This window comes from Gopherus evgoodei, chromosome 7, assembly GCF_007399415.2.
Source record: "Gopherus evgoodei ecotype Sinaloan lineage chromosome 7, rGopEvg1_v1.p, whole genome shotgun sequence".
NCBI lineage: Eukaryota > Metazoa > Chordata > Testudines > Testudinidae > Gopherus > Gopherus evgoodei.
Window position 1 is genome coordinate 109,738,921 of NC_044328.1, and position 27,676 is coordinate 109,766,596.

The following is a 27,676-nucleotide window of genomic DNA, read 5'->3' on the forward strand; positions in this document are numbered from 1 at the left end:
CTAAGATTATGAATTCTTTCCTGCAGATTGAAAGGTTGGAGGAAGGCATGCCTGGAAGACTAAAAGTGGTAGCACAGTCTACTGAGGGACCAGAAATTCTCGAAGGAGAATATAATACTGTAAATATCCCTGTTATCAGGCACTAAATGATGCCCACAAATATATTTGTATCAAAGTACGATGTTTGTTAATGATCATTAAAGCTCTTAAATCATTTATACTATTTGGGAAGAAAGAAGTACAGTAAGAAGTTCTATAATTTTTGGCAACCTGACAGACTTTTCAACATTCCATGGAAAAATAAGACTTTAGTATTCTGTCTTGTTGTGACCCTGTCTGCAGAATTGCTGAAACTTTAACTGTGCTAGTATGGGGTTGACTGTTTTTTGTAGATGGTGTCGTATGTTATCAATTGTTTCCTCACTGTTGTTCTAGTGCCAAAGTAATCTCTTCGCTAACTAATTAGGATTACTACTGACACCTTCACATTTAAGCAACTTTAGGAAATGTGGCTTCAATTTTTCAATGAAAACAAAGCAACAGAATACTCAGAATAACATTGATAGAAAGGAGTTCTTGATAGCTTTTTTTGGTTGGTTTTTTTCCTAGGTTTTGATAGCTATTGGTCGTGATGCCTGTACCAGAAACATTGGTTTAGATAAGATTGGTGTCAGAATCAATGAAAAGTGAGTATCTGCTTTTTGTCTGGCATGTTCACTTCAGGACTGCTCTCGGCTTCTTAACCCTACCAGTAACTGATATTGATTTTTTTTTTTTGAAATTTTTGCTTATGATACTTGTCAGTTGAGCATGGAGACTTTCAATATCTTTTGTCCCAAGAAAGGGAGCTTGAGTATTACCTGTGTGTGTCGACACCTGCAAAACTGGACTTTGAAGCACATATGAGTTTTAAATGGTAGAACTACAAGCAACTACTTTTTAGTTCAGTTGCTCGGATGTCGTCAATAATGCTTCTCCTTTACTGATCTATGAGTAGGCTTGTGAAACTTGATTTTTATAATTTTGCCAGATAATGTGTGTGGGATTTTGAGCATGTTTAAATGTTTGGGTTTGGGGATTTTATAGTGTTTTTTTTTTGTTTTTGTGTAGTTTTTTTTTCTTTTTCAATTTTCAGCTGTGGGGAAATAGGGGTCAGACTGGGGAGTTCATTTAATGACAGAAGTTGAGATTGAAAAATTTAGACTTAACAATTTAAAAGATGTCAACATCACATGTTAAAATATACAGAGTAGACATTCATAAATCAGACTAAGTTCTCAGGCAGCTTTTCTTACTTTGCCTGTCTGTAAACTTTGATCATTTGAAAAAAATATTTCTAACATCCATGTGTGTGTACATTTGAATTGCTATTTACTGGTAAAATCTTAGCCTGCATTTGAGTAGTTTAGAAGGAATACCCGTTAAACTGAGGCTTTACACGTGCGTTTCTTAGAAAGGGCCCTTACAATGTTAAATGGTTTAATAATCTGCTTGTATAAGGCTGACTCGTGTTTCATTTTTTCTGATTGAACCTCATTGAGTTCAGTCCTCTGGTTTAACCAGATTAAGCTGGCATTATGAACAAAGTCAACAGTGCCCATTGACTAAATAGCTCTTAATACTTTGCTTTTCATCTGTGCTGATTAGATTTTTGCTTAGGAGGGGGAAATGTATTATTTCAGCAAGCTATATAATCAAATATAAGGACAGATCCTGATTTCTCTCAAATGTCAATGCTGTTCAGATTTACACTTGTGTGCAGAGGTGAAAATCTGGCCCATTAAGTACTGACTGTTTGTTTGGCATTGTATGGGAGGGAAAGACAGTAGTCTGTGGCCCAAGGAGTTTACATTCTAACTAGAGAGGGCATAAATACTCTTTTTTTTCTTATGAGCAATGCCTGAAAGTATTCTAGTGTCTCTGTGTAGCAGAATAAGTCTCTAATCTTACTTTCTCAATTCAGTTAGAGTACTGATCTACACTTTATGGGGTTTTTTTTATTCTTTTGAAAAGGAATGGGAAAATACCTGTAACTGATGAGGAACAAACCAATGTGCCTCATGTCTATGCTATTGGAGATATCTTGGATGGAAAACCTGAACTTACCCCAGTTGCAATTCAGGCGGGCAGACTTCTAGCTCGCAGGCTTTTTGGGGGTAGCTTTATAAAGGTAAGAGCGTATTCTGTGAAAATATGAACTTTAGTTTCTCCATGGTATTTACCTCAAGAGATTAGCAGGTGTTGGCTGAGAGTTGGGTCTTGTGCTACTATGACAATGAATGTTTGTAACCAAACAAGATTTGGTGGAGTGTGTGTGTGGGGCGGGTGTTAGGGAAGTTTTTGTCTCTACGCAGGTCATATGAACATGTAAATATAAAGAAAACTGTATTCTTTTAATTTTAGTGTGACTATGTCAATGTACCAACTACAGTGTTTACTCCTTTGGAGTATGGATGTTGTGGATTACCTGAAGACAGAGCCATTGAAGAATATGGAAAGGAAAACATAGAGGTGAGAAGCTGAAGTCTTCTTCATTTCAAAGCTGCCTGTTTAAATGTACTATTGTGTCTTCTCACAAGGCTACTGGTCTAAATGAACATTGCAAGTATTGAGGCGATCCCTATTTAAACACTAGTGTAATCTTATAGCATTATACAAGTATTTTCTCTGGCGGCTGATTTATTTCCAAAGCTTGTCTCTCACCAGCAGAAGTTGGTCTAATTCAAAGATTTTTTCTCATACACTTGTCTCAAAAATCCAGAAGCATTTGCCTTTAGGTATATAGTTCCATGAGGCTCTTAGAGTTCTGGGAAATCCAAATTGGATGAGGGAAGGTAATTTCAGCTTCACTGGAACAGTGACTGTGTTGGTTCTTTTGATCCAATGTTGTTCATCCCGTTGTGTACCACAATCCTCTTGCATGCTCATTTTAGGCCCGGTCTCCACTGTAGGGGGGAGCGTCTATGTAATATACGCAACTTCAGCTACCAGAATAGTGTAGCTGAAGTCACTGTATCTTATTTCTACTTGCCTCCCGTTCTCCCAGCGCGGGATCGATGGCCGCAGCTTCCCTGTCGATTCCGCTTCCACCTCTCACCCTGGTGGAGTTTCAGAGTCGACGGGGAGCACGTTCAGGGATGGATTTATCACATCCTATATGAGACGCGGTAAATCGATCCCCAATGGATCGATCGCTATCTGGAGAGTAGCATGGATGTACCCTAAGGTGATGAGGTCCTGAGACTTCCTCTGTCTTCTGTTTTTGTTCACTCTTATTTGTCCTGTTCCTCTGTAAACTGTTCCACTTCTCCTCCCTGACCAATTCTTCTGCTGCTGGCATGGGCTGACACCTACTTTAGACGCTGATTTAATCTTCATTCCAATTTCTTATGTCTCCCGTCTTCTGGCAAAGTTTTTTCACAAATGTATTTGCAATAGAATTATTTTTGTAGACTCAACTCTGCAATTTATGCTTGTAATGCCAAATGTTTCCCTCTGATGTATAGAATCTTAGAACAGAAAAGGATCAAGAAGTCTAGTCCAATCCCCTGCACTCATGGCAGGGCTAATTATCTAGACCATCCCTGATAGGTGTTTGTCTAACCTCTTAAAAAATCTCCAGTGATAGATTCCAGTGCTTAACCACCCTGATAATTGGGAAGTTTTTTCCTAATGTCCAACCTAAACCTCCCTTGCTGTAATTTAAGCCTGTTGCTGCTTGTCCTGTCCTCGGACGTTAAGAGACACTTTTTTTCTTCCTCCTTCTTGTAATAACCTTTTACATACTTAAACTTTTTACATACTTAACTTTTACATACTTTATGGTCCCCTCTCAGTCTTCTCTTCCAGACTAAACAAACCCAATTTTTTCAATCTTCCCTCCATAGGTCATGCTTTCTAGACTGTTAATCATTTTTGTTGCTCTTCCCTGGACTCTCTCCAGTTTGTCCACATCCTTCCTGAAATGTAGTACCCAGAACTGGACACACTACTTCAATTGAGGCCTGAGTAGAGCAGAAGAATTACTTCTCGTGTCTTGCTTGCAGCACTCCTGCTAATACATCCAGAATTTTTCTCTTTTGCAACAGCTTTACCCTGTTGACTCATTTACCTTGTGGTCGACTATTATCCCCCAGATCCCTTTCTACAGTACTCCTCCTTCCTAGGCAGTCTTTTTTTTCCAGTTTTGTATGTGTGCAACTGTTGTTTCTTCCTAAATGGAATACTTTGCATTTGTCCTTATGGAATTTCATCCTATTTACCATTTCTCTAGTTTTTTTGTTCATATCATTTTGAATTTTAATCCTATCCTCCAAAGCACTTGCAACCCCTCCCAGCTTGGTATCATCCACAAACTTTATAAGTAAAAAGAACAGGAGTACTTATGGAACATGAAACTGGGTGTTACCATACATACTATAGCAATTGATCACTCTCCTTAGAAATTGGCCATTTTCATTACCACTACAAATAGTTCTTTCTCTCCTGCTGATAATAGCTCACCTTAACTGATCACTCTCCTTATAGTGTGTATGGTAACACCCATTGTTTCAGTGTGTGTGTGTGTGTGTGTGTGTGTGTGTGTGTGTGTGTGTGTGTGTACATCTTCCTACTGTGTTTTCCACTATGTGTTTCCGATGAAATGCGCTGTAGCCCACGAAAGCTTATGCTTAAATAAATGTTAGTCTCTAAGGTGCTGCAAGTACTCCTGTTTTTGCAGATATAAACTAACATGGCTGCTACTCTGAAAATTTATAACTGTACTCAGTATACCATTATCTAAAGCACTGATGAAGATATTGAGCAGAACCAGACCCAGAACTGATCCTTGCCAGACCCCACTCATGCCCTTCCAACATGACCGAACCACTGATAACTACTCTCTGGTAGTGGTTTTCAAGCCAGTTTTGCACGTGCCTTATAGTAGCTCCAAATAGAGGGTGTGTGGTACTCTCTATTTTCACTAGTTTCTGTTTACAATTCAGCACTAACTTGGAAGTTACTTTAACTTTAGTGCCAGCAGCCTAAAATACTCTGGATGCTGCATATGCAATTCAAGGTGTGTGTGCACATGCGCGCGCACACGTACATGGGAGGGGGCCAAGCCCAGGATCTTCTTGGAGGCTGTAAGGGCATACATGGCAATAAGACCAGGGAGGGATGGGCCCCTCTTTATTCGCAGTGATGAGAGTGCCCTCGCAACATACCAGTTTGGGACTGATGAGGTTGCGGCTCCCAGCACATGAATTTGGTTCCCACTCAGGATTGGGGCAGCAACAGCAGCAGCCTACTTGGCTCTGGGGGCTAGCACAATTCAGGCAATGGTGTTTTGTCATTCTGAAGCATACAAAATATATCTGAGACCCCAGGTAGGGAATCAGTATTAATTTTCCATTGTTTCCACCCCCTTCCCTTCTCCCCAATCCCCCCCCCCCCCCCCAAAAAAAAAAAAAAAAGAGTTCAGTCTCAGGCAGTCTCTGAAAACTGGGTGACTGGGAAACAAAATGGCAGATGAAATTCAATGTTGATAAATGCAAAATAATGTACATAGGAAAACAATCCCAACTATACATAGAAAATGATGCAGTCTAAATTAGCTGTTGCCACTCAGGAAAGAGATCTTGGAGTCATTGTGGATAGTTCTCTGAAAACATCCACTCAGTGTGCAGCAGCAGTCAAAGCTAACAATGTTGGGAATCATTAAGAAAGGGATAGAAAATATCATATTGCCTCTCTATTAAATCCACCATATGCCCACATCTTGAATACTGCATGTAGATGTGGTTGTCCCGTCTCGAAAAAGATAGATAGATATAGATATATAGGAAAAGATTCAGAAAACGACAACAAATTATTAGGAGAGATTAATGAGACTGGGACTCTTCAGCTTGGAAAAGAGACGATTAATGGAGGGGGGTGGGGCGGATATAACTGAGGTCTATAAAATCATGACTGGTGTGGAGAAAAATAAGTGTTCTTTACTCTCTCATAACACAAGAATTAGGGGTCACCAAATGAAATTAAAACAGACAAAAGGACATATGTATTCACAAACACAGTCACCCTGTGGAACTCTTTGCCGGAGGATGTTGTGAAGGCCAAGACTATATAACAGGGTTCAAAAAAGAACTAGATAAATTCATGGAGGATGGGTCCATCAATGGCTATAAGCCGGGATAGTTTCCCTAGCTCCTGTTTGCTGGAAGCTGGAAATGAGTGACAGGGAATGAATCACTTGATTACGTGTTCTGTTCATTCCTTCTGGGGCACCTGTCATTGGCCACTTTCAGAAGACAGGATACAGGGCTAGATGGACCATTGGTCTGACCCACTATGGCCATTCTTATGTTAAGTAAAATATAGTATTTTAATTGCATAAGCAGCAACCAGAGCAACTTAGGCAGCTGGCGCCAAACAAACTAATGAATATAAACTTACAAAACACCATAATGTAAACTTAGCTGTTCTAATACAAATGCTAAACAAAGCATAGCGATGGCCAAGCTTATATTTTATATTGCTCATAACCTATGTTAAGAATATTAAGGTTTCACAGTCAAGTGTTCAGAAGCTAGGAAATGCCAGAATTAGTTACCTGTGCAACCGTAATTCAGATCTTTATCATGCATACGCAGTCTTGAAGTACATGATCATGTACTACTTCCACACAATTCTAGTCTCCATTTAATTCATAGTGTGGACAGTTATGTGGAGCTGAATAAGGGTTATGTAGTGAAAGGCGAGTCTGTAGGATCCCTACCTCATTGGTGGCAACAGTTGAAACGTGTACAGTGAGTGAGATGGGGCTGCTGAAAGAGAGGATCATACCACTGATCTCACAGACACGTTGTGAAAATAAACTCAATGTGTGAGAAGCAGTGACTGTAGTGATGAGCACTGCAGAAAAACCTAGGAGGAAATGAATAATTAAGTCTTCAGAATGAGGTGTGAATAGTGTGTAGAGAATGAGATGTGTGGATATACATTGAACAATGAAGATCAATATTCGATGGCTGCTCATTAAATGAGCAGTATCCATAAGTGCACAGAATAAGCAGGAGTTCTGTAGAAATAGTCAAGACTATCATCATGCATATGCATAAGGGTAGTGAATGTAAGGATACACAGCCTTATTCTGTTATTTCCTGTACTTTTTGAGAGCTTGACTTTGCAACTTTATTGTTCTAAAGTAGTTATTTTGTATAATGTCCTATCCTTTTAAAAAGGAGAAACTACAAAACTGAAATTCCATCATGTGGCACGCAACCTACATGGTTCAGCAGCAAGGTTGGAACCTATAGACCACTGCCATTTGAACAAACTGAGTAACTGATAGCAGTATTAGGTTGTAATCCTCTGTGGACCAGCACTACAGAAGGGTGGGTCACTTTGCCAGTGGGTTTCACAGATATATATACTGATGACAGAGAAATAGTGTGACTCTGGGATATTGGGTTCCATTTGAGGCTGTGGAGGGCAGTGTGCTCTAGCAGGCAGAGTCTTCTGTCCTGTCCTGTCCCTTCCAACCTGTTCTAGTCTTCTCTTCCCCACCACTGGCTTCTGCTGTTAGTCTCCTTACCAGTAAGTCCTAATCCTGCTGCTCCAGATTGCCTGGCTCAGTTCTCCCACACTTCCTGATCTGTCACTGTCTTGCTCCCTCTGAGCCTCTGGTTGCCCACTCATTTTTTCAGTCTCCACCTTTCCCAGTCCTAGTTTCCCTGCACACCCATTGGTTTCCTGTTCTGCCCATCTTTCCTCCCCAGCTACCAGACCTTCCCTCCTTGCCCAGCCAGTTATAGTCTCTGCCTCAGTCCTTCCCTCATAATGTCATAAATCCAGTATTTGTGCCATGTGACTCAGACAGAGGGGTCTTCCACACTGCCAGGGTGTCAGCCAGTGGGTGTCTTTGAGAGCACAGAGACAGACTCCTTGCATCCTGACACACAGGCCATACTTACTCTAAAGCATGGGGAACCACTGTTGCTTTCCACCCTTGTTCTCAGAAATGGCTGAACTGGTTTAACTGAAATTGTCCCAAAAAATTCAGTCTGAGGCTAGCACCTAGCATGGAAAACTCCTGCCCAAATGGTTGTTTATAAGCAACTGGGAAAACAGGATGTTTTGGGAAATGTCAGGTAAACGCAAAAGGTAATGCTACCAGCCCTGCATATAAACTTTGATTTGGAAGATTGGTGAGTGAGTGGAGCAGATCACTAAATCCTGTTAGAAATTGGAGGGTAATGCCATCAAATATAAGAGAAGTGGGTAGCTAGTAGGTTAGAAGTTTGGCTACAAACTCAGAAGTTTAAAATTTTAATTTAATCTAATCTATTCATAATTTAGTCTTAACACTACTTCCTCTTGCTCCCTGCAGGTGTATCACACTTTGTTTTGGCCTCTTGAATGGACAATACCCAGCAGAGACAACAATACTTGCTATGCAAAGATAATCTGCAATAAACATGACAATGTATGTAATCTAAATTGGAATTTGTCTCCACCGTGAGCATGTGTTAACCTCAGAAGTACAATTTCTAGGCCACAGACTAAGAACGTATTTACTGATTGACTTGAGGCCAGGGTCTCAGTTTATGGCCAATTCGACACTTGTTCTATTAATGCAGTATCGAAGTACATTTTATTAAAAAGTTAAACTTGTTCTTTTGATCCACCAGGTAACATTTGGTTGTGTCTAGCAGATTGAGCAATTGATAGTTGGTACCAGATTAATGCCTTATGAAACTGTATCAGTTCCAAAACATTCATTTGGGAGTGGATTGGTATGGTTGTGCTCAGATTTTTATCTAGAGTGAGTTTGGGGTGGTTGTGCCTTATTTCTGGTACTTCAGAAATTCAAATGTTTCATTGGGTTCCAGTTAAGTGACCTTGTTGCATGCCTTTTTCATAGAGTTTAAACTTGCATATTCTTAAGTCTCTAACTTTCTTAAGGAAGTATACCCCTTCCTGTTCAGTTTCTATCTCTCTCTTTTTGAGGATAGAAAACTCTGCTCTGTACATTTTTAATAGGAAAAATGGGATTTTGTTATAGGTCCGATATGATTTTAGCTGCAACAATACTTGGTACCTTCTAATACATAACCGACCAACCCTGAAGACCTAATTTGAGAAATATAAAATACCCTAGCGGGGAAGATAATTTGGCATAAAAATGATTGGTAGTTGGGAATGGAAATGCTGTTTCTAAATACTGTATTGTATCTAGCTATGATTTGAGAGGAAGTGAACTTTTATTTATTTTCTTATCCTCTTCCTGGATTTTTCAGTGACAGTCTAGTCTGTTTATAAGACTGATGTATCGCTGAGCATTAGAACTTCACTGTAGAAACTATATAAAAACACCTGGGGAAGAGGGACTACCTAGTATGAATTTCAGACCCCTCTTTTGAACAAGAGAGGCTGAAACACAGCATAATTGGATGTTTGCGTATAAGTAATACTGTATTGTGAGATATATTTAGTATCCTGCCCTAAGTATTATAGCCAGACTCAGTGTGGAGCTAACTGCTAACACTCCCACTTCATGGGAAACTTACACAAAAATTCTACTTTGAAACAGTCCTGTTGCTGAGTCTTTATATTTAATAAAATTGTACAAGAGAAATTAATACAGGAATTTTTGTTGCTTAAAGACAACTGCCAGTTTCCTCCATTGCCTACAAGTTATTCTTGTCTGCAACCTCATTTGCCACTGCAGCCAGCTGTGACTTCAGAAACCAATTAAGTTGATAAAACTCAAACCTACATAGCCATATTACTTGTTTCAGTAATGAGCAGGGAAGAGAAATAGCCAAAGTTCTCTAAATAGAACTTTTTGCAGGCATCGTGAGTAGGTATTTAAACTCTGCCTTCATATAAAGAAACATAGTACTACTTCACAGATAGCAACAATCTGAATGTACTGTGTGTCCCTAAAATAAAGAGCCAGCTGGCATAGAACTAGGCTTTCACTACACTGGCAAGTGAAAGACCTCACTTTTGTCATTCAGAGGTGTTAATAAAACACCCTCCCAAAAGACATAAATTTTGTGGACAAGTGCCAGTGTGAACAACATTAACGCTGCTCGTTGAGGGTAGAAGTTTTTTTGTAGATGAGAGAGCTCTTCTGCCAACAAATAGCAGCTACACTGTGTGCCTTTTAGCAGTACAGCTGTAGCAACACAGCCATGGCGCTAAAAGCCTCATAGTGTAGACATAGCCTTACTGTGAGCTGTATTTCTGAATTATGGTGCTTGATGTAATTCTAAAACGCATTCTGTGTATTACTAGTGAAATCCTCCCCCTCCCCCAAAAACGTGGTTAATTTGACTGGAAGTGGAACTTGAAGCTTTCATTTACTGACTTGACTGATGCTTATAGATGCCTCAGAGCATCTGTGTCAAGTGTACTATTGACTCCATTCATTTCAAGCCAAATCTTAAGTGAATTGGAAGTCTCTCTTCAAATGTGAATATGAAAATTTACCAATACAAAACCTATTTTGCTCTGACCTAATTTTTTTCTTCAAAGAACCGTGTGATAGGATTTCATGTTCTTGGACCCAATGCTGGAGAAATTACCCAAGGTTTTGGTGCAGCAATAAAATGTGGTCTCACGAAAGAATTACTTGATGAAACAATAGGTATACATCCAACATGTGCAGAGGTAAGGGGGAAACATCAACTTTTTCAAATCAAGAATTAGTTAATACTTAATATTGAGGGAAGTTGCACATGTGCAGGAAGAGAATAGACCCAAGGTGACTTAAATCTAAAATGTCATCACATTAAATATTTTATATTGTATTTTGATGGAAATTCAATGTTACTTTGGCTTTTTTAATATACAAAGTGTGACATTTCTTGTAAATAATTATGCAGTCGGCATTTTGTCTTGTCTTATTTCTACATTTGTAGAAGCCTAGCCTGTGGTATACTATAAGGGGCAACCAACAGCCAGTTAGACTACTGCACAAAGCATTAATAAATCCCAAAAGTAATTTGTTTTGTTTGTTTGTTTGTTTTTTACAGGTGTTCACTACAATGGAAATTACAAAATCTTCCGGAAAAGATATCACTCAGGCAGGCTGCTGAGGTTAAACCCTGCTGTTTTTATCTGTTTCTTGTCATGTACACTTATCTCTTTGGAAGGCTTAAGGAGTGAAATACACTTGAGTAAAATAAATGAAAGCAGCAGTAGCATCAAATCTATTACAACTAGAAACGATGCATTTCTTAAGCTTCCTCAGTAGATAATGTTGGCAATGGAAAGAATACAACAGCAGGGAAAATGCAAACTATAAATCCTGACTTGCTTGGAAGTGGCATGTAAGTGCTTTTTTGAAGTTTTGGCTCAGAACCCCATTCTGAGGTGAGCTATGACTGATGACTTACCTTGCAAACTTAGGAAACCTCTTTATCCGGTCAGAAAACTGAGCTTCCTTCTGAAGGAGCTTCTGAGTTGCATAATTAATTTAAAGTTAACTCATTAAGTTCCTGTGTGTGTGTGTGTTGTAAGGTTTTTTGTTTTTGTTTGGTATGACTGTTTTCGACACAAGAATGTGTATAATTGTATTACTCTTGCCAGCAGCTCATTTTACAATTCATGTTGGGTCACTTGTGTTTGCAGTGACTAACATGGATTTTAATGCTGTTCTTGACTTAATTTCAAAAAAATGGTCATAAATCAAATATGGATGCTAAGCAGTGCAGCTAATGCACTCGTCTAAAGACTTGGCTCAAGTACCAAATAAGTTGCAGGTGAGATAATTTTGTGATCTTGTCTGTCTTAATAGTTGCTTTGCCACCATAACTAGTAATATCTTCCTGAGTCACAAGATTTTAATAGTAGGAATCTTTTGGGTCAGAGCTGAAGTATGTTGAAAACGCTCCTAAAACTTGTTGATATTTATCCTTGCAATCCATGAGCCTAATCAGTGCTGACAGAGTCAAGTTTTGTTTCCACATCAATGTAAAATACTACATCATGTAAAAGTAATCTAACCTACAGTTCTGGACTATATAATAAAATTGGAGTCTATATTACTGTCTTCTCTCCCCATATTATCTGTTCCATTAATACATTAGCTAGAGAAATGGCTACACCGTGAGGCACTAGAATCCATTTTATGGACTTTAATCAACAACTTACTTTTTTAAAATTGTATGTTGCAGCAGAGAACAATGACTCATGCTATCATACCCTCTGCAGTTCCTGTATAGTCAGCAGCTTGAAACTGTTCTCCCTTGTTCTCATGTTATTTTCGGGAAGGTGTCCTTGAATTTAGTGCTTCAATTTTGTCCAAAGAGATGTTTTGAAAGACTATTTTGAACACAGTCTTATATATAGTTTTTAACTATTTAATCTGTGGTGTATCATGGCATTTAAAGTTCAATAAATGAACAATTGCATATGATGTGTCAAATACTTTGATCAAGATGGCACCTGCCCTGGGTAATGTGCATCTTAGGGCTGGTCTACACTGGGAGGGTGGGGAATTGATCTCAGATAAGCAACTTCAGCTATGCTATTTGTGTAGCTGAAGTCAAAGTATCTTAGTTCGACTTACCTGGCTGGCCTTACAGTGGCAAGTCAACTGCTGTGGCTCCCCCGTCAACTCCGCTTACTTCTCCTGTTGAGGTAAAGTATGGGTGTTGATTTGGGGATCGGTGGGTAGTAAAGACATGGCTTTAGACTTATTTAGGTGCCAGTGAACTAGATCTCTTAACACTTCTGGAAGATTTTTGTCAAGCAGTTACAATCATCATTTATTACTCAGTCTGTGTACGTGGAAGGACCGCTCTCTGCATACTAAATTTTAGTGGAGAAGAACGGGACATCAATTTTGGTACCAGGAACTATGTGCACTTCAGGAAGAACTAAGTATAACTTTGGCAACTGAAAACTGGTATACAAAATATATGCTTAAGGAATTTGACTAGATTGTTAGCATCATTATTTGTTGCAAAGGATGCTAGAATACTAACAGTTTTGGTTTTCATATCACTTGGGATTGACTGTGGGGGTGGGAAGCACACTACAGTGCCCACAAATGCCATAAAATACTAGCCATTAATTCAGAAATAGAATGGCCTACTGAATTTGACAGTACCATCTTCCTGCAGAACTCTGGCAATATTGATATGGAAGAAATGAGAGAGGCCAAAGTCCAACCCTATTTAAGAGTTTAGATCATTACAATCATCACTTCAGCGAAGTATGTACTAGAAACATACTGAGCATGAGTCTTGTCCGGGCAATCTTGCACAGATACCACATGTTCGGGGGTTATCCGTGCTTTGGATCACTCCATTGTAACAACTTGAAAGGAGACTAGTGAAATTATACGTTGCTTTGTGTGGGCCACGTGCTTGAACGAATTGAGTGGCACTATATAAATTTTAATTTACAACCATGCAGAGGATCTAAGAATGGAAGAGCAAGCAGAACAAACACATTCCAGAAGTTACTACTCTTAAATATCATGATTTGATAAGCTGTAAATGACGTAGCACAGATTGCTCATGTCACATGTTACATTATGATTTTATTTATAGTATAGAAAAGGTTAATATCTTAATAGATGATGCATTGTCCTGGTGGACTCTAGTCATAAGCAACTTATTGTTAAGATCTAACAAACAAGCATGCTGTTTATAAACTCTTACCCATGTCTGTAACTTGCTTATATCAATCCATTATAAACTGTTTAAGTGGTGCCTTAATAAACTGGCCAATACTTGTATAGTGTTAGCTTCTATATATTAACTGAAGCGGCTGAAGTGTACAATAAATAATTTGTACAAAGGAAATGGTATCAGTCTGCTCACAAAGAGCATTCTGCTTGTAGCAATTCATCAGTGGCACTTCTCTGCTTTAAAGATATCAGAATGGAATCAAGGTTTGTAAGCAAAAGAGATCAGGTTTGCATCAAATGTGATTATGTAAAAGAATTAGGAGTTGAGAAATAAAAACCTCAGTCATTCTGTTGAATGTGGCTTGTTGGTCTTCAATCTAATTATCACCAGGACTGGTGTGCAATAATCTGCAACAGCATTTTCCTCTAACAAACTTTGCATTTTACTTTCCTGGAGTTTGGATGTTGCATGGCAGCTCCTCTCCTGTGAGGAGCAGGAGCTATCAGACCAGCTGCATAATATCCTTAGCAGGCCCTTCTTTCCAGCGTAAAGATCCTCATCCCTCATAACCAGAACCTCTCAGGCATGCCGCATGTCAGGAAGCATCATGAAAAACCTGGCAAGTGGGGATTGTGAGTCACTGTGGTATTGTCGAAATACTCTAGTGGCAGGTTTGGGAGCTTCACTTGTGTTCTGCTAGATTAACTCATTCCTGGTGCAGTTCTGTAAAGGCTCTGATGAAGCCTGATTTCCTCAGGGAATTGAATTGTGTGCCTGCTAAATTCTCCCCTTTTGTTGACATGGCTGTAGCTCTTATTCCTCTCAAGTACTAGGTATCCTACAACAGAATGCTGGACTTCATTGCTGAAGCATATCTCAGATAAATTACAGACATGACTGCATTAATGTGAACAAGCAAATATTTCAGCATAGTCCAGGAATGTAGGTCAGATAGGCCTGTCCCTTCTCATGCCAGGTAAACAGAGGATACTAAGTACCTTCTCATCATAGGAGCAAAAGACTGTTTAAAGGCAGTGGCAAGTCTCTTTGTTTTAATGGCAGAAAAGCCTGTCCAGATGAGCCTCTATTCATGTTTGTCTTGAGTTTTCTTTGGCAAATTGATAGTCTGCTTTTTAAAAAAATGTATGATAGTCTCAATGTAATAGCAAAAAAGTGTAATATTTTAATTGTTGAATGTACTAGGCACCTCAGCCTGCAACTTATCTGAGAAAGCATACTTATGTTCCAGCTCAGTTGCAGGGTCAGCATTCATCCAACATATATAAGGCCATACTGTGTCAGACCAATTGTCCATCTATCCCAGTATCCTGTGGTCTGATCAGGGGCCATACAGTGTACTTTGGAGGACATGAAACACCAGCTAGGGCATCAAATCCTCTCTGATGCTAAGCCCTGCTAAACATCCTCTGAAATATTTCAGTGACAATCTGAAAACTTAATTCCTGTAATGTGGATCTAAGCTTCCCTCTATGAGCTCATGATTGTCTCTACCCTGGTCACTGCAACTATCATGTCTTTGCTATAGCCTCTTAGAACTGCAGGTACAGTGTAGTATTTTTATATAGTAAATGGCTAAATGAACCTTGTTCTAGATTGTGATGTCACCGTTATCAAAATAGAAATGACATTTTTAGGCCCATTCTGCAAAACAGATGAGTGAGGAGATGAATTCTTCCCATTCCCTAGTTGTAAAGAGAATACTAGCATTTAGCAGCTTATGCTGCTTAGTTTCTACAGTTAATGTCTGCTGGGCCAAAACTCTTAACAGAGCAGTCTAGTAACTGAGGGGATAAAACCTTTAACAAGAAAAATGAAATTTACAATCTTTACCTTTATCCCCTTAGAAAATGTTCTGTAATTGGGGAAGTAGCATAGAATTCCAAGCCTCTTTTGGTAAACTGATCTGGCCAGGGCATTCAGTTTTAAACTTAAGTGGCCATTCTTCAACAAACTTACTTCAGTGAGAAACTGCAGAACTAGAATTCATTTGCAAACTTGGCACTTTCAAATTAGGCCTGAATAAAGAGTGGGAATGGCTGCGTCACTATGAGAAGTAATCTACCATCAACTGAGTATGGGCCATCCACCCTGATGGAACTGGCATTATTAGCACTACAAAAAGTAATTTTACTCTGACATTCACACCACCATGTCAACTGTTTGTGTCCCATTCCAAACAGCCACCCTGACTGAATCATTGACACCCCCCACCACCACCACTTGGTAAGGCAACTCCCATCTTTTCTTGTGCTGTATATTTATGCCTGCCTACTGTAATTTTCACTCCATACATCTGAAGAAGTGGGTCATAGCCCACACAAGCTTATGCTCTAATAAATGTGTTTGTCTTTAAGTTGCCACAAGACTCCTCCTTGTTTTTGCTGAAACAGACTAACACAGCTATCCCTCTGAAACTCATAATTAAGGTTGTCTATGTGCATCATCTCTCTTGAAGCAGTGAATAAATGTCAAAGCTGCACATTTTGCTAATAACTGGAAGAAATGTCTCTAAATGCGGGAATAGTAGTAATTATAGCTAATGTAAATATGACAATATTAAATTAGTTTGTGCTACATAGTCTTTGACTAATTAGTTTGAGTATTGAAATTTGGTCACTAGTAACGCCTGAACAGGTAGTTTCACAAGCTCAGCTGTGTTTGAGTCATGAGGAAAAGGCCAAAGTTTTTCAAATGGATGAAATTTGAAGTATCTTACTGTGACTTTAAAAGGACAACTGTTTTAAAAAATATTGTCTGATATTTAAGTGGGCTGGCTGAAAAATTTCAGTCAAATTTTTAAATGGAAAACCATTTGTTTTGACAAGTTGCAAGTTTATGGAAAGTCTAATTTCCGTGAACACTTGATCTTTATTTTTGTTTTAAAAAAAAAAAAAACTTGACAACTGGAAAGGGATTTTTTTAGTCAAAATTCTGTTTTTTCCTTTTCTGCAAACTCCCCAAAAATTCCAGCAGAAGACTGATTGATTAAAAACTGGATTTTTTTTATTTTATCAGTGTTCTAGTTTGGGGGAGGAGACACTTCTCAACCAGATGTACTTTTTACTTAGCTGGATTATTTTGTATGTGTAGCAATACTATGTGTAGAGAATAAAATTCTCTATATATCTTTGTGAATTGGATAACATTGTGGGTAGTTGGTTTTATGGTTATGGGTCTTTTACACAGCAAGAGAGAAGATAAATGAGGTGCAAAACTGCAATGTCTAATGAACACTTAGGAGAAAATATGATAATCTGTACCCCTTCAAATAAATCACAGGCATTTATAATTTACATATCTGAGACTAACTAGCAAGAACTCTTTCAGAAAAGCCATGGAGTCCAGATTTAAAGGGAAAAAGCACTTCTGAGAGAGAAAAAAAAATTTTAAGGTCACTTTTATACATGGCAAAGGACACAATTTCAGTTTCTAAAGAACCTGTACTTGAAAATGTCTTGTTTATAACAACCATGATTATGCTGAGAGTGGATGGGGAAAATATTGTTTGGGCATTTAATAGTGACAGTGGTGCAAAATACTGTTGCTGGTCACTTATACTTCCTGTTTCATCAACTAGCATATCACATGTAAATTCCTCATCAGACTCTCTGCTAGATATTGTTTTTCAACAGCACTAAAGCTAAACGTGAACAGGCATGAAGCAAACACACGTAGCGGGGGAGGAAAGGAAGTTGAGAGGCCTGAGCCTTTTTATTAGTGGCCTGCCCAAAAGGTCCTTAAATCTTAGTGAAAGAGAAGAAAGGCTTCTGAATCTTCTTTCATAGGCTTTAGAAAAATTTAAAATGATCCAACAAATCACCCACAATATGTTGTTTAAAAGGAATTCATTAGAAAATATTTTGTGTAAAATGCTTCTATTTAAAGGAACACGTAAATAAAGCTGGCCCTAAATTTAGAGTTTTTAAAGAAGACTTGTAAAACATTTCACAAAAAAAAAAAAAAAATTAAAGCTGCCCATTGAAACAGCAGATTTTTAAACAAACACTCCACTGCAGGGTTTGCAGTCCAAACCTCATGGCCATGACAATCTGGAAACCAATATCATTGATTCTGAATGACCAGATGGGAAAAGTAAACAAGGAGCCAAGAAAAAAGGAACTAGATTTTTAAAGTTTTATAGTTTTAATGAACTAGATTGCCAAACTGATTTATGGGCAATCTGATTAGATTTTGTCCATTTAACTAGGAACAATTACTTTTGGGGGGAAGAAGTACCTAGTCAACTAAATTATTTGTCTATTAAGACTCAACTCTTTTGAAAAGTACTCCTACATATATTAATTTAAAAGGCTAAAACAGAAGAGTCATCCGTACATATTTGTCACCTGATCCTTGGTAACTTACTTCTGATGGCTTCAGTTTAGGAATACTTTGTATTTTGCTACCATTATCTTTGTTTGCAATATTTTCTTATTTGGTATAATTTCCCTATATTAATATTATAAAACTAATTGACACTTTTTGCTGTGGCATTTGAAAACCTGTCTTTATCTACATTGATCTGTTCTTAAATAATTTGAACACACTAAGGGTGAAGGAATTAATACATTGGAAAGATGCTAAAAGTTTTCCTTAATGTTGGGATGGACTATTTTTATTAAAATTAAGTTAAACTATGTCTCCTTTGCCAGGTCAGGAGCAGTAACATTTTTCTTTGCTGCTTTATGGACAGGCAAGCAAAATCTGAGCTAGTGCTAGCACCTTTTCATGACAATACGCTATTGCAATGCTTCTGTACTTGCATGTATGTTAATCAGAGAAACAGGTGTTTGCGTAGAAATAGCAGCTGCTACAACCTGTTCAAGATTAATTTAGAAAAAGCAGTTGCACATTAGTTTTAAAAAAGGGGCAACAGTCAGATGGAATTAGCAAGGAATTCTTTATGTAACTAGAGGCTCTTATTATTACAGCTTTCCTTATAAGCCATCAATGTCTGTATCTCTTTACTCTTTTGCCCCACTACAATCCCCATATGCGGGGGTGTGTGTGTGTGTGCGCGCACGCACACACACACACACACAGTGTGCACGAAGAGCACATTTAGAGCTGAAACAGGTCATGAATCATGTAAGTGACCTTTATTCACTTAAGTAGTTTGCTGATTTCAAAGGGGATCTCAGGAATGAAGGTACTATATGCCTGTGTCTTGGCAGGATTGAGCTCTTAAAATACAAAGTTGGTGAGATGAAGAAGGATCCTGTGCTTGCTTTTAGGGTCCCCTGTTTAAAAAATAAAATGTTTAAAATAAATTGAAACCCCTCCTTAAAAAAAAAGTTTAAATAGGATTCTGAAAGTGGCATGTTGCCGTGGGTCCTCAGGAGGAGAGGGCTGGCAGGGATGCTGTCTGGGTTGGGTGGAAGTGGTTTTCAGCCTTTTTTTTTTTTTTTTTTTGGTAAACTGTAGACCCCTAAACATTTTCAAACGGAGGTGCATGCCCTTTTGGAAATCTTAAGACAGTCTGCAGACTCCCTCGTGTCTGTGAACCACAGGTTGAAAACCACTGGCTTACAATGAGCATTCAGTGACTCATTGGCTGAAGAGTCCTAACTGCCATAGAAACAGCCCAATCAATCTATTTGTTGCCGTGTAAAATAAGGCTCTTAAATTCACAGATAGTGTGAATGTCAGTATCACTCCCTGTGTAGGCCAGTGAGGTCTCTGAGGAGAGAAGCAATGAGGGGTCTCATGATGTGAGGGATTGTGATGGGGACAGTTTGGGGAGGGATCTGCTGGAGAGAGGGGAAGTTTTGGGGGAAAATCTGTGATGGAGGGGATGGGGGAGGCTTTAGGGATCTGCTGGAGAGGGTGTGAGGAGGTTTTGGGGGGATCTATATTGGAGAGGGTGGGATGAAATTTGGGGGATCTGTAATGGAGGAAGTGGGGAGACCTGGGCTGGTATCTGTGCTGGGGGAATAGTGGGAAGTTTGGGGGATCTGTGGAGGGGGTTGTAGGTTTGGGGGATCTGCTGGAGGGGAGTATTTGAGTTGGTATCTGTTCTGGAGGAATGGGGAGAAGTTTTGGGGATCTGTGCTGGAGGAGGTGGGAGAGGTTGGGGGGATCTGAGCTGATATCTGTACTGGGGAAATGGGGGAAGGTTGGGGGATCTGTGCTGGAGGAGATGGGAGAGGTTTGGAGGTGATCTGTGCTGGAGGGGAGTATTGTAGCAGGTATCCTTGCTAGCGGAATGGGGGGAAATTTGGGGGATAGCTGGAGGGGGGTGGGAGGTTTGGGGGATCTGTGCTGGAGGAGGTTGAAGAAGTTGGGGGGGTCTGTGCTGAAAGGGAGGGGAGTATCTGAGCTTTTATCTGTGCTGCGAGAATGGGGGGAAGTTTGGGGGATCTGTGCTGGTGGGGGAGGCTTCACTGTTAGTCTGGGGGAGAAAGAGGGATCGTGAGGGTCGCTGGGGAATGTCTTCCCCCCACCCATTAGAAGCTGCCCCCCACCCCGCTGTGGGGCGGGGAGGCGCCCAGGGCCGCGGGCCTGCGTGGGCTCGTTGCCAGGTAACGCAGCTGCCCCTCCCGGGCCAGGCTATCGCGGGGAGACCTGGTTCTTGGCAGGGACGTGGAGACCGGCGGCGCCGCTCACACCCTGCTGCAGCGGCGTCCGCGGGCGAGGGGGACGGGGCGGAACCGCTGGCTCCCTCCAGGAGCAGGACCAGCCCCCTTCTAAACATCCGCCCCAATACAGCGCGTCTCACCACCTGCCCGGGCCAAAATTAGCGCCCCCCTCCCCCGTAAGAGATCCCCAGCCTGGGCGTCCCACCTGTCTAACCTCCTCCACATCCCGGCTGGAGCCTCCCACCTACTTACCCTCTCCCCCTTCCCCTCCCCCTCCGCCTCCGCCTCCTGAGCCTATTGCCCTCCAGCCTCCCTCCTATCTACCTCCATCCCCCTCTGGCCTCCCACCCATCTACCCCCATCCCCCTCCTGAGCCTATTGCCCTCTGGCCTCCCACATACCTACCCCCATCCTCCTCCGGTCTCCCTCCTACCTACCCCCATCCCCCTCCTGAGCCTATTGCCCTCCAGCCTCCCTTCTACCTACCCTCATCCCCCTCTGGCCTCCCTCCTACCTACCCCCATCCCCCTCCTGAGCCTATTGCCCTTTGGCCTCCCACATACCTACCCCTCATCCCCCTCTGGCCTCCCACCCACCTACCCCCATCCCCCTCCTGAGCCTATTGCCCTCCAACATCCCTTCTGCCTACCCCCATCCTCCTCCGGTCTCCCACCTACCTACCCCCATCCTCCTCCTGAGCCTATTGCCCTCCAGCCTCCCTTCTACCTACCCTCATCCCCCTCTGGCCTCCCACCTACCTACCCTCCATCCTCCTCCTGAGCCTATTGCCCTCCGGCCTCCCTCCTACCTACCCCCATCCTCCTCCGGCCTCCCACCTACCTACCCCCCATCCCCCTCCTGAGCCTATTGCCCTCTGGCCTCCCACCCACCTACCCCCATTCGCCCCTTGGTGCCCTTCTACGTACCCCCATCCCCCTCTGGCCTCCCTCCTACCTACCCCATCCCCCTCCTGAGTCTATTGCCCTCCAGCCTCCCTTCGACCTACAACCATCCCCTTCCAGCCTCCCACTTACCTACCCCATCCCCCTCCTGAGCCTATTGCCCTGCCTCCGGCCTCCCACCTACTTACCCCCATCCTCCTCAGAACCTATTGCTCCTCTGTCTTCCCACCTACCTACCCCCATTCTCCTCCAGCCTCCCACCTACCTACCCCCATCCTCCTCCAGAGCCTATTGCCCCAACCTCGCTTCCCTCTACGGAGCCCATTGCCTCTCCAGCCTCCCATCAACCTACCTACCATCCTCCTCTAGAGCCTATGGCCCCTCCAGCCTGCCATTTACCTACCACTCAACCCCCTCCAGAGCCTAGTGCCCCTCCAGCCTCCCATCTACTCACCCTCATCCCCCTCCAGAGCAAGAATGTCCCTGCCCTTCCAGTTCCAGCATCTCATCTACCTTCCCCCATTCCTTCAGAGCAATAGCCCCCAGCTTCTCTTCTGTCTGTCCCCTGTGAAGATCCTTCCTGTTCCTCCAGTTTTCTGTCCATTTTAGCAGTCCCCCAGGACGGACAACCCTTTCTCCCATCTACCTAATCTCCACTGGCAATAGCAGAGCAAGCACCTCCCTCTTCTTCAAACACATCTCTGAATCTCTGTTTCCTTCCCACTTTTCCACTGCCACTTCCAGGCCTCTCATTACAGCCACCATTGCTCTATTATATTTTTATCACTCTTTTAAAGTTTAATTTAATTGATGTTTGATGATCCCCCCTCCCAGCTGGAAGGGGAAGGATTATGCAGGTCACTCCTTGATTGCTTAGAGTGGCAGCTTCTTTGCACTCCAGATCCCTGCTGGCCTGGGGAGCAGGAGGCTGGAAAATGAAAGTTGGATTGAAAAGTATTTACTATCAGGCTATCCTCTCTTCCCCCACCCCACCTCCAATCTTTAGCAGAGGAGTTAAATGGTCAAGAGCAATATGCCTGGGATTTCTCTGTGCCTGAATTTGCCACTGATTGGCTGAGTGACTTTGTGGAAATCATTTCACCTGTCTGGAGATAATAACACTTTTCTAACTCATAATAAGAGTGTTGAGATGATTATTTAATGTATTTATATCCTAAGATATAAAATAGTGTATAAGTGTTAAGAGCCCTATGTAATTGAAAACAATTTCTTGGTGATAGCCAGAAACAAATCTACATTAGCATTATGTGAGATCCTGTTTAAAGGCTGTTGAGAAATTACCGTACCTTTTTTTCCTGGATTTTTCTTTTAAGATGTCAAAAAGAACTTAAAAGAAATGAAAGAATCTTAAACAAGGATGACTAAAGCCCTAGGCCTGCTAGCTAATCTTTGCAGAGTGGCCATTCAGGTCAAGAGAGTTCCACCTGGGCAGAGAAGTTGGCCCATGTGGTCAGATTGCAGGATGCGGTGTTGGGGAGAGGAGAATGGTTTGGTTAAGGCACAGGACTCAGGTCAGGATACCTTGGTTTTGTGTTTTTCTCTGGCACAGACTTCTTATGTGAGATTGGGCAAGACTTGCAGCCTCACTTTTTAAATAGGCCATTGATTTTGAGTGCCTGAGACACCTTGGGCCTGATTTTTCAAAGGTGCTGAGCACCTCTAGCTGTCATGCACTTGCTACTGCAATACAAATAATAACATAACTTCTCAAAATTGGACTCAGGTTGAGCACCCACAACTATTTCATTCAGCAGAAAATCCTGTTTTCTCTATGTAAGCTAACATTTTTACTTTTAAATTTCAGATTAACCTTCTGTGGGTTAATAACAGAGAGAAAACTACCAGAAATCAGACAGAAACTTTCCAATTATCTGATTAGTTCCACATTTACTGGCTAACAACTTTCCCAGATGGAACTAGACAAATCAATCAATAGTCCTGTTACTAAAAAACCTAATGAAGATGCTGCAGTGAGTTGCAGGAAAAGGTGAATTTGATCGCTAGAATCAACATTCAAATTAAGAATATGGTAACATATTCCCATTGTCCTTTTTGGATTGCTGTGAATTTACCTTGAACGGGTATGATTTAACAATGAATCTAACATTTCTGAGATCTGTATAAAACTGCTAACTTTGTGTAACAGTGAATGAACATATTTTATCCTGATGATGATGATCTTTTAAATATAATATTTAAATACAGTAATCACGTAGATATGCAAACTGGCTGAAACAGAAACAGCTTAGTTTGTTGTCTTCATGCAACCTCAGTTTGGTTCCTTTTTCTGGCCTTGGATTCTGCAGGGAAGCAGTGGTTGAGAGCACTGTAGAAGCTATAAAACTTCTAAAAGGAAGGAAGCATATTTCTCTGTAATGACTCTTTTGGCTGCTTAAAGAGCAGCTTCAGCTCCTAATGATCTCCATCCAGCCTTCCTGGGTCAGAAGTGTTAGAGGACTGGGGTGATATAATAAATGTGGGCTTCTTATGGCAATCATTAACAATTAATAGAGCTGAAAAAATTAATGACAAAAACCTAAGGTGAAAAATCCATTCACAGGGGGATTATTTGTCTCTGGAGTTCCTGGAGGGACTTTGGGTTTCAAAAAATTGAAATGTATTATTTAAATTATCCATTGTTATAACCTAATTCTAATTTGTTTTTGTGAAGATTATCTTTTCTAGATTATATAAATGTATCAGAAGATGACCAGAAATTAAGAGAGACAGTGAAAGTGTACGTATGTATAGAAATGAGGGATGGGCTGGTCCAGTTCCCTGATGAGATACAGGCTTTTTTAGAGGACTTGAACATCCACTGTCTTCTGATGGAGCTTTGGATACTAAATGCTTCTTAAAATTGGGCCGATAATGCTTTACTTGAACCAGAATGGAGTCTTCAGTTCAATGTTAGATCTTTCCACAAGCCTGGAATGCTTCAAAGGCTCCACAGTGCCCTTGTGGCTAAGACAAATGAATTATGAGCTACAAAGTCCAGTCTCATCCTGCTCTGCTTAGAAGGATTGTGGATTCCACGATATGAAGACTAAAGGGAGGGTGAAACAGAAGGCTTTTCAGGGCTCTAAGTGCCAGAGAATATCTCCACCCAAAGAGAAATGAGAATGGATATTTGTAGATATAAGGCCAGAAGGGACCACTGTGGTCCTCTAATGTGACATCCTGCATAACACAGACCATAAAACTTTCCTAAATTAATGATTATTTGAACTAGTGCATATCTTTTAGAAAAACATCCAATCTTGGTTTTAAAATGGTCAGTGATAGAGAATCTACTACAACCCTTGGTTAAAATGTAGTCCATTACTGACTGCCACATTTTGTTGCCATCTTTTCAGTTATCCTTTGATATCCTGTACAATTGTAATAGTAAAATAATAATCATTTTTCCTATTGCAGAATTGCAGGAAAAGAAGTAACTGCAAAGGCCATTTACTTTCTTACCTTTGGACTCTACTTGGTTAAAAGCTTTACCCAGCAACGATTAGATATAGTAGGAGGTAAGAGGCAGCAAATTCTAGTCAAATAAAAGGGGATAGAGGAACATTTAAATATAAAGGAAAACCTAAGTCTGACAATATGATGATGGAAAAATATACCGAAGCATTTGGTATGAGGGAAGTGAATCCGACAGGAGGAAGAGGCCACAGAAATATGGAAAAAAGGAGAATTTTACTTTTGTATTAACAAAGTGTATTGCTGGTGTTTAGCTATGCAACTCCCTATAAATGCAGCATTGCTAGCACTTGGCATAACCTCTTGAAAATGGACCTATAGATATAATCCAAGATTAAATTAAATCTCTATAAGGTGCCCGTGCAAGATAAAAACAAGCCGTCCACTGATATCTAGTTTGAGGCCTTGGTTTAATACATGCCAATGAAAGCGTTTCTCTTCATAAACATTATGTATAGTAGTAATGACAAAAATGCTATAAATTCAAAAGATTTTTTTGGTTTTGCTTACCTTTAATAGCTGGTTTTAAGTAAATGCCAAGTTCAGTGAAACATTTTAAGGTATAAAACTGAGGTATATTAGTCCAACACTTCTGAACATCCTAAGGATAAATTTGTTCTTCTATCTTACCTCAAATGCTGCTGCTGTATAAATAATGTTAGGGAAAGTTGTTAGTTCAGTAACACAATCGGTATGTTTTGCTCGCACATTCCTAGAATATTTAGCCACAGTCAAGCAGTGAAACTGTCCTCTTCACAATTCTGTTTAGTGACCTACAACAGCAAGACTAGAAGACTGATCCTCGTGGATGGCAAAGGGTTGTTCAGCTTGGATTTATTTGCTTCTAAGACTGTAGGTGAGAGAGATCTTTATCTGTCAGGCTCAAGAGGTCAGTCTACCTGGAACTCCACAAAAGATTAAAGATGTAGCAAATGTCCAAACTCTGTTTTGTAGTCAGGACGTATTTTCCTGGTGTGATCATCTTCCTGTTCATTTTGATTTACGCTCACTTGCCTCTATGTAAAAACCCTTGGGCTGCAGTATACTATTGTATATTCATTACCTACAAGCAGCATATATGAGTAGGCTTTGGTTCCTCCTGGTTTTGTTTGCACATCAGAATTCATAACTGTGGTTGTTTGTTTTTTTTTTTAAACATTTATTGAGGGGATTGGATGGGATCAGGAAATTAGAAATAGGGTAACAGAATATTTTACTTATTAAGTTAACAGTTCAGCCCAGGTTGATAGCAAATGGCCTGAAATTGTTACCATATGATGACTCGTCATTGAAATGAATTGGGAGACTAAGTTCAGTTTGCAGGGGACAGGTGTCCATCTTTCCCCAGCTACTTCAATTGTCATTAATGGCTCTTTTGACAGTAATTTCAATAGAGACACCATAGATTGGATGAGCCAAAGACACTGAAGAATTCAGTTGTCCGTAGATGTTGACCCTTTGTTGTTGAGGTGCAGTATTGGGGCAGTGTGTAGAAAACTTCCATTGCTGTGTTGTTCATGTTGCACCTATTTTGTAGAAAGAAGACTTCAGTCTCTAGGTTTTTTTAATCTATCACCTTCCATCAGCACTAAAGAAAAATTACAATGTAAAAAGCTTAATAAAAATGATTTTTAAAGTAAATGTCATTAAAATTTCATCATAATTTCCACTGAAAAACAATTTAGTGTCCCTTGTGGCTCTTACAGTTATTATCCTTTATTATGATTATAGTAATAACTCTTAAAATATATCAATATTACAACATAAAACCGATTTATTATAACCCTCAATTTGAAGAGTTTCTTGCCTATTGGGGAAAATGTTCAGTGATAGTCCACTACTACTTAGTATTGTTATTTATTTATTTATTTTGTTTGTTTGTTTGTACTGCAGTAGTGCCTAGATGGCCCCGGTTAGGATCAGGGTGCTATTATGCTTGATACTTTACAAACACAGAGTAATTTATGGTTTCTGCCCCAACCCTAAGTCATACTTTTCATTTTCTGTTTTTTTTCTGGATGTGACTTCTTTCCTCCCAAGCTAAGTCCTCTTCCCCATGGATCGAACAATAAACTCACAGGGCAGAATTCTTTAATGCAGTCTACAACTCAGATATGCAATGTGACTCTTGACAGCATATTCTTCGTTCATTCAGTGCATGGAACTTTCATTGGTGTTTATGGGAGCTTTGCCAATGTTAATTAGTGCAGAATAAGCTGGGGCAGCTCCAGGCACCAGCACGCCAAGCGCGTGCCTGGGGCGGCAAGCCACAGGGGGTGCTCTGCTGGTCCCCGCAAGGGCGGCCGGCAGGCTGCCTTCGGCGGCATGCCTGTGGAGGGTCCGCTGGTCCCGCGGCTTCAGTGGACCTCCTGCAGGTGTGCCGCCGAATCCGCGGGACCGGGGACCTCCCAAAGGCAGCCTGCCTGCCGTGTTGGGGCGGCAAAATACCTAGAGCCGCTCCTGAAAATAAGCAATCAAAACTATGGGAACTGCAGCATGTCTCAGAAAGAATTCAAGCCTTCATAAGAATTTATATGCCAACAGCGGTTATCAGACCTGTCCTGTTACAAGAGATTGTTACTTCACTGCAAGAACTTGCCACAGGATGCCATTTGGGAGGAATAGTCTTTTTCAAACCAAAAAATTCATGTTTTTAAATGTCCATGCTATGTGTGCCTGCGAAATGTATATGTTTTTTAGAAACACATATTTGCATTCACAGAAATGGGTATTGTATGTTCAAAGATTGAAATGCATGAGCAAACTTGTAATTTGCATGTGTTTTTTCAGTGATCACCTTTAAACATCCTCAGTTCCAGGTTACCTTATAATGGTATCTGAGACACCATAGTTCCAATCAGATAGGGAGAAGGTAAGGAGGTGGTTTTTTAAAAGTGTAGTCCAGTGTCTGAAAAACAGTAGGAGAAGCCTTGAAAAATACTGATGAAATGTAAATTACATTTTTTGTTTGCTATTTTAAGTAAATTTGCTAAGATAAATAGGATATATATAATATATATAAAGTAAGCAATTTTTCACCTGCACC

General features: G+C 40.5%; 2 protein-coding genes across 2 annotated transcripts in view; both read left to right on the forward strand.

Annotated features, from left to right (window-relative positions):
- The window catches only part of TXNRD3 (thioredoxin reductase 3), a 32,716-nt gene extending 18,727 nt beyond the window's left edge, over nucleotides 1-13,989 (forward strand). Inside the window, exons 10-16 of the mRNA XM_030568943.1 lie at nucleotides 27-119; nucleotides 610-686; nucleotides 2,014-2,170; nucleotides 2,404-2,511; nucleotides 8,375-8,470; nucleotides 10,528-10,662; nucleotides 11,028-13,989. Of these exons, the coding sequence (XP_030424803.1) occupies nucleotides 27-119; nucleotides 610-686; nucleotides 2,014-2,170; nucleotides 2,404-2,511; nucleotides 8,375-8,470; nucleotides 10,528-10,662; nucleotides 11,028-11,090 (729 nt within the window). The 3' untranslated portion in view covers nucleotides 11,091-13,989. The remainder of the gene's footprint in view (nucleotides 1-26; nucleotides 120-609; nucleotides 687-2,013; nucleotides 2,171-2,403; nucleotides 2,512-8,374; nucleotides 8,471-10,527; nucleotides 10,663-11,027) is intronic.
- A 6,835-nt stretch (nucleotides 13,990-20,824) lies between these two features.
- LOC115654583 overlaps nucleotides 20,825-27,676 on the forward strand; it is a 115,097-nt gene continuing 108,245 nt past the window's right edge. Inside the window, exons 1-4 of the mRNA XM_030569017.1 lie at nucleotides 20,825-23,143; nucleotides 23,828-23,893; nucleotides 24,574-24,674; nucleotides 25,400-25,519. Coding sequence (XP_030424877.1) covers nucleotides 23,067-23,143; nucleotides 23,828-23,893; nucleotides 24,574-24,674; nucleotides 25,400-25,519 — 364 coding nt within the window. The 5' untranslated portion in view covers nucleotides 20,825-23,066. The remainder of the gene's footprint in view (nucleotides 23,144-23,827; nucleotides 23,894-24,573; nucleotides 24,675-25,399; nucleotides 25,520-27,676) is intronic.